At 49.8% G+C, this 15,109-nt stretch overlaps 1 protein-coding gene across 5 annotated transcripts in view; it reads right to left on the bottom strand.

The window, feature by feature from the left end:
• Window positions 1-9,778: 9,778 nt before the first annotated feature.
• Window positions 9,779-15,109, bottom strand: part of CPLX2 (complexin 2) — a 112,765-nt gene continuing 107,434 nt past the window's right edge. For all 5 annotated transcript variants that reach the window (XM_053377157.1, XM_053377156.1, XM_053377159.1 and 2 more), the window contains 2 exons: window positions 13,896-14,071; window positions 9,779-10,061 (listed from right to left, as the gene is read on the bottom strand). In XM_053377157.1, the coding sequence (XP_053233132.1) occupies window positions 9,864-10,061; window positions 13,896-14,071 (374 nt within the window). In that variant the 3' untranslated portion in view covers window positions 9,779-9,863. The remainder of the gene's footprint in view (window positions 10,062-13,895; window positions 14,072-15,109) is intronic.

The raw sequence follows: 15,109 nt of genomic DNA, 5'->3' as shown, positions 1-15,109 counted from the left end.
TTAATGATGATGAGAAAGGTAAGTGAGTATTTTCAGATTGAAACACTGGAACCTAGATCATAACATAACAAATTCATTCCTTTTTAGTAGTACTGTACATTTTTAATCAGCAAATTTGCAGTCCTTTGTGGAGCCAAGCTTCATTGATGCCTGTGTTGGCATATTATTTCCACTGGAGGGCAGTTTGACCCTTTAGTAGTAGAAGTAGTGATTCTGGCAATCCCAACGCTCAGCCAATTAAAGCCCATTCTCCATTTTGCACCAATTGTTCCCTGGCAGGTCATCTGCTACATTAGTAAGATTTGTTTGGAGCCTCTTCAAAGCTGAGATGAAACGGCTGCAGTCCATGAATTATGTAGATGCTAATGCTGTAGCCTGCAGGAAGCTCCACTGGCACAGTCTGGTACCCAGCCATTTTTCTGAAAGGAAGACAGATCTCTGCAGGGAATGGGGGAATCCACCAGACACCCTGTTCATGGGGGCACTAAAATACTTAATTAGTTGATTTGATTGGAGTGTAGAGTTTCACACAAGTTAAGCTCTACTAGTGACTCTAAAACTGCCATGGATCAATACTAGTCTTGACAAACCAGGTTGGTAGGCACAGATTGGACGATGGGGAACCTGTTGTCCTCCTGATGTCATTAGACTCCACCTCCCATCATTCATAGCCAGTGTGGCAAGTGATTGAAAATGATGGGACTTGTAGTTCAGCAACATTTGAAGGACCTCAAATTTTAACAGTGGACTCCAATCGCACTGATGATACCTATGAGACTGGCACATTTTAGGGAAAGGAAATTGAAAATTTGGAGGCTAAATGCCAGGAGTGGCTGGTTGTGTAGATGCTAGGCATCTAGTATCATACATAAGCACACATAAAAATTGTGAATAATGATAAGCTTGCATGGGATGCACTTTGCAGTCAATTACTGCAGATATATTTGATTAGACAAGGCTCTTGGCTATTGACTGTCAGTTCTTAGAATGAGCCCAGGGGAAAAGGAGAATTGAGGGTGAGCAGGGCTGCTGGTAATGGCTAATGGATGAACTTCCTCAATTAGCTGGTTTCTCAAGGATTGCTGCAATCAGTGGGGATGTAGCAACAAGAATATGAGAAGAGCCCTACTATACTAAAGGTAAAGGTAAAGGGACTCCCGACCATTAGGTCCAGTCGTGACCGACTCTGGGGTTGCGGCACTCATCTCGCTTTATTGGCTGAAGGAGCCGTCATACAGCTTTTGGGTCATGTGGCCAGCATGACTAAGCTGCTTCTGGTGAACCAGAGCAGCGCACGGAAACGCCGTTTACCTTCCTGCTGGAGCGGTACCTATTTATCTACTTGCACTTTGAGGTGCTTTCAAACTACTAGGTTGGCAGGAGCAGGGACTGAGCAACGGGAGCTTAACCCGTCGCGGGGATTTGAACCGCCAGCCTTCTGATCAACAAGTCCTAGGCTCTGTGGTTTAACCCACAGCGCCACCTGCGAAAGGCTAAATCTAGTCCAGTACATTCTGTCCCCAACAGTGGTTAGCCAGATGCTTTGGGAAGTTTACAAGCTGAGAGGTACACTGCCCCTGACTCTGGAGGTTCAATTTTATTACTGTAGCTAATTGTTATTGATAAACTTACCCTCTATGAATTCCTCTAGTCTTAAAAAAAACTCTGATCTATACCGATGACATTGTTATGGCACAGGAAAGGCAGCAGGGGGATGGCAAGCAGGGGGGTGGCGATGTAGAGAGAGATGCCCTGGGCTGCTACAGTTCCAGCTCTGTCCAGAAGCCTGCCAGGATTCTCAGCAGGCGACCAGTCTTCCATTCCTCTCCAAGGCACTAATCATAGCGATTACTTAATTCTATTCCAAGCAGGGCTGAGCCCTCCAGACCAAAGAGCTGCTATTATCCTCTCTGGTTCTGCTGCCTTAGTCCTTGCAGCAATCAGCTCCCATTGTCTCCCCCCAGCCCATAGTGCTGCCCCTGGGGAACTTGCAAGTAAACACAATGCTAAGGGAGCTTCCTGCCAGGCTTAGGCACCCAGTGTTTCTGCCTCCCCCTCCTTCTGCGCTGCTTTTCTTCTGCTGTGTTCAGGTGGGTCAAGACAGATGGGACTCCTAGGTTCTCCTGCAGGCATTATTCATGAGGGCAAACGTCTGCATTAGTCACAGCCTTCTTAATGCACAAGAGCACCATTCTTCTCAAAGGAGATCACTCAGGGAAGAGATTCTGCATTCCCTTATTTGCTTTGTGCTCTCCAACAGCAGCACTTTCTGCATGGAGGCCCCTTTAATGAACCTGTGCCACCCACAGATGTTGTTGGACTACAGCTCCCATCATCCTTGTCCATTGGCTTTGCTAGCTTGGGTTGATGGGAGCTGGGAGTTCAGCAGCATCTGGGGATGAATTAGACTACAACTGACCATATTGGTCAGGCCAGTTGGGGCTGATTGGCATTGGAATCAATATCTGGAGGGCCACAGGCTCCCCACTTTTGACTTACGAACATAGGAAGCACACCTTATGATGAGACCACAGGTCCATCTAGCCTAGTATTCTTTTCTCTGACTGGCAGCAGCTGTCCAACATTTCACACAGAGGTCTTTGCCAGTCCTTTAACTGGCAAAGATGTTTTATCTGGAGCCTGAAATCTTCTGCATGCAAGGAGTGTGCTGTTTGGTGGTGTTAATGGAAATAAATGGTTTAGGCCAGAGTAAGCATATTTTGTCCTCTTCAGACAGGAGCCTTATACCCTTTTAAATCTTTCAATTGATGTAGGAGTTCCAGCATGTTGAGTTTTTACTGAACTTAAGCAATTGTTGATATGAACATAGACCACATTGCCACAACATATTGTTCTGCATGTTGACAGGGATTTGGAGAATCCCCTTTAATTCACATGGGAACATACTTATAAATGGTTAAGAATCAATATTCTATAACAGATTTTTTAACAGGGAAAGAAGGTGGACTCATATTAATTTCCAGGGGGTGGCGTGGAAAGTGCCTTGGTATATAGAAGAATGGTAGCTTGCTCACAAAAATCCAGCTAGAACTCACAGGGCTTGTAAACTGCAAGGGCAGAGCCTGTTTAAATGTTAAAAAGGGAAAGGAACAGCCTTCAAAGCGGCCTGTGAGATGTTATGACAAGGCCTGTGCATGGTCCTGGAACTGTCACCCACATGCTGGATAAATTAGTCAGTGACCTCAGGTTGTTGTGGCAGTGCCTGATAGATACATATATCTGGGACCATGTCCTGATAAGAGTGAACACAACCATGAAGGCTTGCAGCAGCACTTACATTTGGTAGGCCTTCATCTTCTGAGCTTGCTTTATGTTACTGCATGCACCAAATGATCAACTGTAAACCGACCTCACAAGACCCCAAGTCATCCTAGCCTTACTGTGTGTACTCGCTGGTGGCTGCGATAACTTTTACCCTGCTTTTCAGACGGAGAAGTGAAGTTTGCAGGGAGGCAGCAACTTGCCCAAGGTCACCCGGCAGCAAACAGCAAGCCTGTATCCAAGCCAGGCAGCTCCTGAGCTCCCCGAAGAAGGGTTGCACTTACTGCCAGTCATTACCATATGGCAAGCACTGTAGTGCCCAGCAGGGATCTGGCCCAAAGAAGGAGAGCAGCTTGTTCCTAGCTCTCTCTGTCTGGCACAAATACCCTGCAGTTGCCAGTAATGCTGGCTCTAAAAGCTCTTTCCTTACTAGTACAGAGAGTGCATTGTCATTCTGATCCAACTGCTGGGGGCAGGTCATAGTATTTAAAATAAGAGCATGGCTGCCACTCCCACCTGACGTGCAACCAATGAACAGCAATAATGTTGGGCTAGCTAGCTAGCACCTGGTGGTCCTGTGAGATTATTCACTCTAGCTCTGCCCCTTCCTAGGGGAAGAGAACAAGAGAGGGGGGCTGTGAATCATTGTCACATTTGTTGAAGGAAGCTGGCACCAGCAATGACTAAAACTCTCCCCATGCCTCCATTTTTCCTTGGGGCCTGAAGGAGAGATTTAAGAGAGTACGCAGTAGTTCTTTACTACTGAGATTAATGTAAGGAAAGAAGTATCAACACTTTTAATTAACCATCTCTTGAACAGTTTTAGGTCAAACAGGTTCCTCACCACTCCAGAAGTGGGTTATCTCTGTCCTAATGAATGAGCAGAGGCTGGAGTGGGAAGAAGCATGTTAAGTACACTTTCCCAAAACCTGGGAGAGCGTTCTGTCAGAGCAAGCATTTTTGCTTGCCAGAAAGAACCAGCCCCTCTCATCTCCCACTTTGCACTGTTCTGGAGGTGTGTGCAGGGGGAAGGCAGGTCCTTGTGAACCCTGCCTATGAATTATTTTTCTGCAGGGACCCTTATTTGGGCCCCCAGCAGAGGTGGCTAACCTGCAGCTCTCCAGACATTGTGGGAGTCTCCAGTTCCACAACCCTCAGCCAGCATGCCCAAAGGTTAAGAATGATGGGATTTGTAGTCTAGCAACATCACATGTGTGTGAGTGTGTGTGTGTGTGTGGGGGGGGAACTGGCTCTCTAGCCCGGGCCTACAGCAAAAGTGTTTCATCCTATCAAAATTATTTCTCCTTTTCTGTAGCTAGTCTCTCTGCAAAGAGGGGCAACACTTGAATTAATGGGGGAATGGGGAGGGAGGGATCCAATCCAATTCCCCAGACCCCCCTCCCAGTTTTAGACAAAACACGCTCCCACTTTAGCTGTCTAAAAGCTGTAGGGAAGGGAGCTGTTGCAAAAGGGTCTCCAGGGTCTGCCTTGCAATCTGAGCACCAGAGGTAGTCCCACAACTCTTCCACGAAGTGTTGCTCCTGTGTCAACCTCTATAACTGCCGCTACTGCTGCAATCCTTCCTTCCCAAACGTGCAGCCAGAGAGACGCTTAACACAGGGCAATGTACAAATTTCTTTATTTTATTATTTCTTCAAAGACTAGTAAGAGCAGGATGGTCACCATAGGGTGGCTGGATGGAGCCTCTTTGACTCTTTGCTGTCCCCTTCTACCTGCGTCCTCCACCCCACCCAGGCAGGGAAAGGGGTGTCACCAGCTCCCCGCTTGCTCCTCCAGGTTAAATGGAAAGACTGGCAGGGTGCAAGGGCAATGGCTCAGAAGTGGTGCACTCCGTAGCCTAAGGTGTTCATCTCTCTGCGGGAAACGGACGTCCCCCAGCAGCTTTAACCTGAAGGGCCCACAGGGTGCTTGGCTTGCCCCATATCTTTCCATTGGGGAACCCCTTCAGCACACTTAACCCCATCACTGTGTTCTATGTCCTTCCCAGGTGCAGATGGGACGAGGACTAGCCAGGTAGACACAATGACCCTAGAAAGCAGAGATGGCACAAGCAAGACAGGATGGTTTACACATTCCGGCAGGTTAGTGCACAAGGCAGTAGGGCTGCCTGCTGCCTCCCAATACAGAGCAGTGACAGGCAAGCAGACAAAGGGGAATGCATGCACGGCAGGGTGGGGAGGATGCAGGGCCCCTCCGGCAATGCTCTTGACTGGGTCCCGGAGGGACTGGGATCAGTTCTTCTGTGCCCATGCTGAGCCCCTGAGGGATATCCTGCTCTGGAAGCAATCTGTAAACAAATGGGTTGCACATTTGGAACACGTTGGCACTGACACACTGGAGACTCCAGCACGCCCCCTGGGTTTGTGCCAACGCACACACATCCGCCCTCGCGACAAGTACTGGCACATTCACATGTACACCACTGGCTTTGCTCACATTCTCATGCATCCATGCGCTCACAGAGATATGCACCACATCATAAATGAATAGTGAGCATTCCTTCCAACCATCCATCTCTCTCTCTCTCTCTCTCTCTCTCTCTCTCTCTCTCTCTCACACACACACACACACACACACACACACACACACACAGAGTCAGGCATGCACTAATGTAAACAGACACTCATATGTGTGATTCTGAGCCTTAAAACATGTAGGAGAAAAAGGGAGTTAAGGGATCTTGGAAGTGGCCAGATTTATTTGCCTTATACATGGGATGGTGGAGGGAGGCTGGCTTAAACCTACTGGTGTATATGCTACAACTTTTATCCCCCTCCCCCCTTATGTGCATATACACACGGAAGTGTACATACACCATTAGATTAGAAGCAGCTTCTTCTCAATTTACTAAAAGTGGTTCTGACAAAGCACTAGGCAAGGGGTTTCCTCCAGGCTACCTTGGTGGTGGCCTGGGAACTGCTGCAGTGCAGTGCCTTCCAGTGCTGCAAAGACAACATCAGAAGCCCAAGGTCATGATATAGGAAAAGCCCATACAATGGCTCCTCTCCCAACCAGTGTTGCCTCTGCTTGTTGTGGGGTGTTTGGGAAGGAGCTGAAGCATGAGCATGTCTCCTGTGGTTTCTGATGTTCCTTTGGTGGAGCAGGAAATAGCTGGTGTTCCCGCATTGCAAAGGTAACTGGAGAAGAGTCCCATCATGGCAGCACTGAGATTCCCACACGGTGAAGCCAGGTTTAATCCTTCTCTGTTGCTGTGGGTGCTGCCATCCCAGGTCTCTCTGATACCCCTTGACTCTTATCTTTTTTTACCTTTAGGTCTTGCCCAGAATAGGTCCACAGAGGCCAGCAGTAGCCTCGCGGTCAGTGGGACCCAGGGGGCTGTCAAAGCCCACTGTGTGGGATTGGGCCACCAACATGTGGCTGTAGCATTAAAAAAACAAAGTAAACCGAGAGCATCAGCAACACCACCCCAAAGGCAGGAAGCTGGCTTCAGCATCAGCCCTTTGCCCCATGTGAGAAGTGGATTTATTGCAGTTTTCAGCATTCAGCCAGCAGGGTCCAGCAGCAGACAGCAGACGTGTGAGAGCCCAGGACAAAGCAGTGCCACCTCGCCACAGAGCTCACCTGCCAGCAGCCAGCAGGGAGCACCCTGAATTTCCGCTGGCCAGTCCCTGCACACCACAGTCATGCTCTGTGTCTGGTAGGAGGTGATTGCACACACAATGGTTGGCCATGGCAAAAACGGCTTGTGAGCAAATAAGGTGCTGAATGGGCTGCTTCCCCTTTGCCACCCCCACCCTGACCCTCTCTACTCCGCCCTGCCCGAAGCTTCTCTGCCCCCCACCCCAAGTCCTGAGCTCCATGGAGCCGTACAGTGACCATCTCGTGAGTGACTAGCAGAGACAATAAGACAGATGGCAGGCGTTGGGGTGAATTACCCTGTTACAGAGACACCAATGCAAAAAAGACACGCATGGGCCACATGGTGGGTGGCCGGAGACACAGACAAGCGGGCAAGGGGGGAGGTCCCCCCCCAGGGACGCTCCTTTGTACAAGATGAGAGAGCGCGGCCCGCAGAGTTTTTAGTGTTGATAGTATTGCAGTCTAACTGATATGGCTTTAACTATTAGGGAAGGAAGGAAGGAAGGAAGGAAGGAAGGAAGGAAGGAAGGAAGGAAGGACACTCAATGGAGGGAGATTTCTTTCAGATTCAAACTCAATCCCAACCAAAAAGCAAAAGCCCCCCAGGGGCACCGGGGAATCTTGGGGTGGGGGAACAATTGGGACCTTCCTTCCCAAACAAATATACAGAAGAATGAGAACCACAGGACTTCCCCAAGGAAGGCTGGGCCCTTGCCTTTGTTTTCAGCAGTGGCCAAGGTCTGGTGGCGTTTGGCAGGGTGCCAACCAACAACAGGGCGACGTCTCCCCCCACTCCCAAACCACCCTTCCTTGTCTCCTAGTCACTGCTTTTGGCTTAATCTTGTGGCTCTGGAGAAAGGATGGGGTTAGCAGGCAGGGAGTGAATGCAACAATAGCACAGCAAAGGAGAGTCATTGGGTCTTTTTCTTTTGCGGGTTGGGGGATCTGGAGATCGCCACACCCATGGGCAGGATGGGGCTGCAGAGGTGGGAGAGCAGAAGATTCTCCCAGACCATACAGTACCTCAACCCCCGCTCAGAAATCAGTGTGTATATGGGGGTGGGGGTGGCGGTCCTTGGCATTTCTCAGTTAAGGAGAAAACTGGGGCAGCATGAGAAGGAAAGAGATGTTTAGGTCATGGAAGCAAGAGTAGTGCAGGCAAGATTTGTGTCTGTGCTGCTCTGTGCACCATTTTTGCATCTGCAGGGGCCTGTAGCAGGATCCTGGGGGACCAAGATAGCCACAGCAATGGGCTCCCAATCCTAGCCTAAGAAATGAATTGAGGCTCCTCATCCCAAGAGACTGATCTTCCAGCCAGGGGTGAGCCACACACGCTGGCAGTTCTATCCCAGGGTCCCTGCATCAGCCTCCTTCAAAGAAGATGGCGATGATGACCCTCAGGTTCTCCAGCAACACAAATGCAGCTGGCTATTCCCAGGCTGGAAAAAGGAGCTCTTATTCCATCCTCCATGTGCTGCTGGGTCCTATTCCCCTTTCTTTGAGTTTGGGTGCTCCGAAGTGGGTGTTTATTATGGAATGGGTGCTCCTCACGTAGGCAAATGCCTGTCTGTGTTCCCTCCCCTTTATTTATCCCAGATTTACCCTTTCTGGAGAAAACCCTGGTAAACCTCTTGCCACTGACCCGTTTACAACATCTAAATGACCCATTCACAACAATAAGCCCCTGCCTGCAAGCGCCCTTGATCCACTTCAGTCCCCTGCTCCCCAAATCAAGACTCAGTCTAAACCCTCCACTTTGGAGAGCAAAATGACAGAAAGAGGATGGCCCTGGTCCTCATACTCTGCAGCCTGTAGCTGCCCCAGTTCACCCCCTGCAGCTCAAATGACAAAGGATGAACTGGATCAGAAAAAGACGGGCGAGACAGCAAGGGTGACAGTGCCACCTCCCAACCTCTTGTCCGCCACACCCATGAGGAGCCAACAGGTCTTGGAACCCAAGACCAAAGGTCATCCTGCAAGGAAGAGCTGATGCTTAACCTTGGCCCTTGACCCCTTGGCCGGCTGTAGTGGGGCTGTGGAAGGTGTGTCTGAATGTGCGTGCTTGAAATGGAAGTCGTAGCAGGGACAGCTTTCTCCCCTGCCTCCCACACAGGTAATTCTTGGTGCAGGTAAGTCTCTCCGCATTAGTATTTGGGGGTGCGAGTTCGATTCCTTCCAGAAACAAGCTCCTCCTTTCCCCCAAGCATGTGAGAAACAACCCAGCAGCCCTTGGGTGCGAGGATGAGGGCAGGGGGTGCTCCTCTTGGTTGCTCTCTTAGTCAAGAGATGGAATGTGCAGGGGCTGGCTTTGCCCCAAGGTGTGAAGGGAAATGGGCACCCAGTCCCTCCCTGGCAGTCAACATGGGGGGGGGGTTAGGAATGTGCATGGGGGGGGCAGAGCCCAAGCCCCTTCCCCAGGGCCCCCATGAGGTTGCATCAGTGAATTTGGTCCAAGTTCCTCACCCTGTGCCCAGTTTTTTTTTTGTGTGGGGTGGGGGAGAGGGGGGTAGTTTCCCCATGTAGCCAGCTGGCACTTTGGCACAACAGAACTCCAGCTCTGCCACGGGGCAGGGGGCAGGGATTGGAAAGGGGGAGGCAGGCTCCCGGCAGTGGCCCAGCCTGCAGCTCCAGGGAGCAGAGCAGGTGAGAGTGGTTTTTGGTCTGATGGGTAGCAAGAGGTGCAGTGAGGGGGGGAGCATGCCCTGTGCCTGGTGTGCTTCTTCCTGGGGGGAAAAGGGTGGGGCGGGGCAGTGCGGTGGCTTGGCAGGGGCCCCGTGGCACAAGGACACGTGTGGGGTCTTCCCTTGGAACGAAAGAAAAAAAGGAATCAAATGAAGTAAAAAAATAAATAAATGAAAATCCCCCCCGCCCCACTGGGACTGCCCTCCCTCAACCCAAGCTCTGAGTTGGCAGTGCCAGGGACGGTGGGCAGCGCAGGGCAGGGGGCTGGTGGGGCAGGGCTACTTCTTGAACATGTCCTGCAGTGGGCCCGGCAGGTACTTGAGCACCGTGTCGAGGATGCTCTCCTCGTCCTCGTCTTCGTCATCCCCGCAGCCTGCTGGGATGGCTTTCTTGGGGCGCGTCAGGCTCCCCTCGCACGGCTGCTCCAGCGCTGCCTTCTCCTCCGCCTCTTTCTCCTCCTTCTTCTTCAAGCCGTACTGCATGGGAGACACCCACAAGAAGTCAGAGACAGGTACACAGGCGTTTGACACAGTTTGGGTTTACACCATGCAAAGTGCAAAGTGTACCTTTAAAAACAATGATTTTGCCATTATTTTTGCAGGCTGATTTCTGAGTACGCTCAGTAGGGAGTTAAGTCCCTTTGACATCACTGGGACTTTCTTCTTAGTGAACCTGCATGCAGCTGCATTGTGGGGTCCATTGCGGCACCCACAAACGTCCCGTGAGGCTTCCTATGCTGCATTTCAAGCCAGTCTCTTGTTGCTGCCTCGGCTCCATGAGGATATGGCTGGATGACAAGCTTTAGTATCCTCTTGGCAAGTATGCTGTTTTAACTGTGCATTTTATATTTGACTTCCATTAGTAATATGGGTTTTTTTCCCAATCTGTAAGGTAACATTTTAGTTTCCTGTTAATTCTGTTGCTGTGAATTTATACTTTATAGTTGACTTTCTTCAGCAATGTCTGATTCTGGGTTGCTTTATGTGATGTGTTAATGTGTTGCAAACCACTTTGAGATTTTTTTCCTTTAAAATATGAAGTGGTATAGAAATTGACGACAACAACAACAACAGGAGAGGCAAGGATGCAGGTGGCAGCTCCTACCTAGAGCAAGAGACACTAGCAAGAAATTGGAAACGTTATGGCAGAGCTGAAGAACCCCTTTCCAGCCCTGGGGCCACACTTCCTTTGAGGCAGCCTTCTGAGGGCCACTTGCCGTGGTGAAGACGGCCAGGTGCCAAATGGAAAAATAAGCTGCGGAAGAAGCCTTGCTCTGTGTGTTCATTTGCACAAGGCTGGAATCTTCTGTTCCCATCTGCCCCTGCTAGCAAGATATTATGGGCTGGGCAGAGGCAGTGCTGGCTGCTGCGCTATCTGCCTCGGCAGAAGGATATTGAAGATTGCAGATAGTGAGCGCCAGGCCCCTAATACATCCACTTACAATGTGGGCAATAAAGGGAGACCCACACCGCCCCCACTAATAATGTGAGGACAGCGAGAGCCAGGAACTGGGCAGTGATTGACAGAGAGAGATAAGGACTGGGGAGAGACATCTTTGGAAAGGTTCCTTTCTGCCAGACGCCCAGAATCCACCCACCTGGCTCCCAGCGCTGATGTTAATCTTGCAGCATGGATCATATGTCTAGAGCCTTTTAGCTCAGAGGAAAAGTGTGCAAAGGGGGTGGGGAAGAGGGCATAAGAAAGGTGCATAAAGTTATGCATGCTCTAGAGAAAGTGGAGAGAAGCTTGCCTCCTTTTCTCATTATACTGGTACCTGGGAAAATCCAATTAAACTGAATGCTGGGGGAGTCAGGATAAGAAAAGCCCTCCTGCGGCTGTGACGGGCTCAGTTGGGCCCTCCTATGGCAGGGAGTAGGCCCTGTCATGTCTTTTGGGGGGTCTGCTGGGCCCCATTGGGTCTCCTCCCACCATGTGACATCACACGCACCATGGATGTGACATCACACGCACATGCTGCCCCGCCCCCAATGCTGGGCAGAAGCTGGCGCACCTGGAAGACAACCACTTATTCCTGTTGGTTGTCTAGCCCTAGCAGCTGGTATGCAGAGGTACACTGCCACTGAACAAGGAGGCTCTGGAATGCTCTCCCTCCATCCTTCCCTCTAACCTTGCACGGAATTCCTTCTCTGCCTACTGACTCTATTTTTTCACTCTCCCTCTGGCCTCCTGTCGCTTTGCATTCACAGCAATTTCCCCACATACAATGTTTCTGTCCTCTTGATGCCCCTGTTATCTTCCTCCCACCATTCACGTCTCTTTAGCTGCTTTCTTAGGCCTGGCTGATTTGCTCTTGGCGGAATACTGTGTCTGTGCTGAAATTTGACACTTGCTTTCCCAGTGGAATTGCTCAGGGCTCAACAGGAACATTTAAAGCTTCTCAGCAGTGAGGTGCAGGATGCACCCTGGCTGATTAATCCTCCCAATGCTGGTTCTCTCTGAGTGGCACAGAGAGAGGATCTGCCCCAAGAGACTTTTGTTCTCAATGCTTTTGTTCGAAACAGAATTATGGTGGACCATTGCGTGCCTTTCCCCACAAATCAAAGTTCAAACTTTCTGCCAGTGTAGATGATTACGTTCCCTTCCAGTTCAGCTTTCTAGTGATGCTCTTCCTGCTTGTGCAGCTCAGGAAAAGAAGGTGGACATACAGACATACCAGATGTGGAGATAAAAGTCTTGCAGCAAATACATGCTCCTAGGGTCTACTTTACACATGTGTGTCTGTCCCTATGTGAGCATGCAATGCATCAAATAATAATTGGTATGTCAGCATAATCCAGCACAGGCATATATTTCTATCATCTCACACACAATGCTTTTAAATGGAGTCTGTTCACATATTCAGTTGTCCAGCTATCCAGTATATAGTAGTAATCAAATGCAGTGTGAGCTAGTCCCTAGAGGACAGGGCAAGGATTTGCCAGGCAGTGATGAGTCACAGACCTGTAGAGTTGGAAGGAACCACAAGGGTCATCCAGTCCAACCCCTTGCAATGAGGGAATCTTTCTCCCAATGTGGGGCTCAAACCTATGACCCTGAGATTAAGAGTATCATGCTCTACTTACTGAGCTATCCCTCTGCTCATCCTTCTGGTTTGGGGTCTGGGCTCACGACAAAATCAGGAGTTGAGTCCTTCCAACATGCCAATCATCAAGAACTCCTTTGATGACCTGAATCAGTCAGCTGACACAGTTGATGTGTCCTGGACATCTTTGTGTCCTGGACATCTTCAGTCCATATGCCTAATACATATTGGTCACCAATCAAAGGATAGATGACGGTCCTCCAATGACCCTTTCTCTCTCCCTTGCCACATGTCAAATAAAAGGGATCCCAGCAACAGCTGATAGGGGGTGGGAAGAGAGGGATGGAGAGAAGGGGCAAAGCAGACATGCAGAGTATAGGGCAGGCCACAGTGGCTCTTTGCTGAATGTGAAGGCTGCTCTTCCCCCTGGGACCACACGCCATAGACTCATGAATGATTCTCCTCTGCAGCACAAGCAGCGAGAGCAGATGAGTGCATAATCATTCATCAGTGTGCAGGGGTGTGATGTCCCGGAGGGAATGGCAGTCTTTGAGGCCTGTGCCTGAGCTAAAGTGATCTCTGCTTAACAGGCTGTTACTTCTGCAGGCACAGGGTCTTGGGATCACCATAGGGATCAGAAGGGAGAAGGCCAAAGCCTTTCTAGAAAATATCAGCAGCACTGTGAAGGCAAGAATGGATGCACACTGAGCTAGTGAAGCAGTGGGTGGGTAGCAGGAGAGGTTGAGGCAGTGCTTCAGCTGCTGGATGAGCACTTGCTGTCAGTCTTAAGGAACCTCTTTCCCCCAAAGCATCTGGGTAATAAATTTGGGGATCAGAGGTGACCAAAGGCCATTTCGCTGAAGGAAGAAGATGGCAACACACCAAAGACTGCCTCTCCATCTCCAGTGACTGGCCCAGTAAGCAGGAAGGGGAGGATGCCACTGGGGCAAGATTCTTGGGGTTGCATAAATAACCCTTAGTCATGTTAACCCACTGGAAGCTAGTGTGGTAGTGAGTCACATGGTGAGCCACTTCTACCAGAAGTGTCATGGATATAGGCTGTAACTTGAAGCACTTGTGACTGCGCTTGCTCTTTACTCCTTCCTCCCATGTAATATCTTTTTTTAGATCGTTAGCGTTTGTAAGCTGCCCCGAGAGTCTTTTTTTGGCTAAAGGGTGTGGTATAAATGCTGTAAATAAATGAATACATACATACGTAATATGGCCTTTCCCTTCTAGCCATTGTGTGTGTGTGTGTGTTACGCACCTTATCACGGATTTGCTGTCGGACCTTTTCCCGTTCCGCCTCCATGCGGGCATGTTTTGCCTTGCGCTCTTCCTCTTGCTGCCGCAGGGCTTCTTGTCGCTCTTCTTCCTTCTTCTGGGCATCGGGGTCTTTCTCCTCTTCGCCTCCCAGCATTTTACCCATGTCCTTGGTGGCCCCTGCAAGTGATGTTAGGAAACCACAGTGACTCCTGAGCACAGCTTGTTCCTTTTCAGCTATTATTTCTCACACAGCCATGCTCTCACGCAGTGTGGGCTCTTCCCCACTCACCCGAACCTCGAAAACTGAAGTTGGAATAATTTATTGCATACTCAGGGCCAGCATGAGTTCATAGGAACTGAGCTGGGTGTGCCATCTCTGGGTGTGGCGTTAACAATTTCAGGTCACCCCAGTGTCCTCAATCTCAGATGATGTTCAGGATAGGGAGTGAGAGCCTATCATAGACAGAATGTACCTGGGAATCCAGACTTCGTTCCCTGGTGTCCAATGAGGATTACTGGACTCATTTTTCTGTAGGCACAGGGCTTGCTGTGATCAGCTGAGAACAGTTGGGAATAGCAGATCATATGGGAAACTCCTACATAATCACTGCAGTTCTGGGGTGTCTGGGGTGTCTAATGTAGAGACTTCCCCCGAGAGCCACCTCTTCTGCTCATCCAAATGTTACCAGCGTGGTTCTGGGAGTCTGGTAAATACCATGCATTTGTTTCACTCCAGCAATGTAAGTACAGCTCAAGAGCCAATGCAGTGTGACCACTCAAGCATACCTTCGTCCTAAATCGCTTCCAACTTAACTCTTGATATACCATAGCCAGAGACACAGACCCCTCCCCACTTTCAGAGAAGGGGCCTGATAACATGGAGAATGGGTAGACTAGGTTAAAGGACAGAGCCTCTGAAGCAATTGCCCTGTCAAAGACTGTTGTAGGATGGGAGTGAGGATACTTTTCATCAGGTTCATGACTGGGTGGGAAAGGGTTAAACCTCCCATCCCCACATGCTACAGTCCTGATGAAAATCCCTCTCACTAATTTATTTTTTAAAAACTCTGGTATGCTTCCAGGTGATGTGCTTAGTATGCCTCACATGCAGCTTGGCCCTTAAGTTGAGAGTTGGCTCCAAACAATTGCAGGAACAAAGTGTCCAAGCTGTGGTGTGGTTTGGCTTGACTTGCTCCCATCACTGCCATAACCTGC

This window comes from Podarcis raffonei, chromosome 2 (genome assembly GCF_027172205.1).
Source record: "Podarcis raffonei isolate rPodRaf1 chromosome 2, rPodRaf1.pri, whole genome shotgun sequence".
Classification (NCBI taxonomy): domain Eukaryota; kingdom Metazoa; phylum Chordata; class Lepidosauria; order Squamata; family Lacertidae; genus Podarcis; species Podarcis raffonei.
This window is presented reverse-complemented; position numbering and strand designations above follow the sequence as displayed.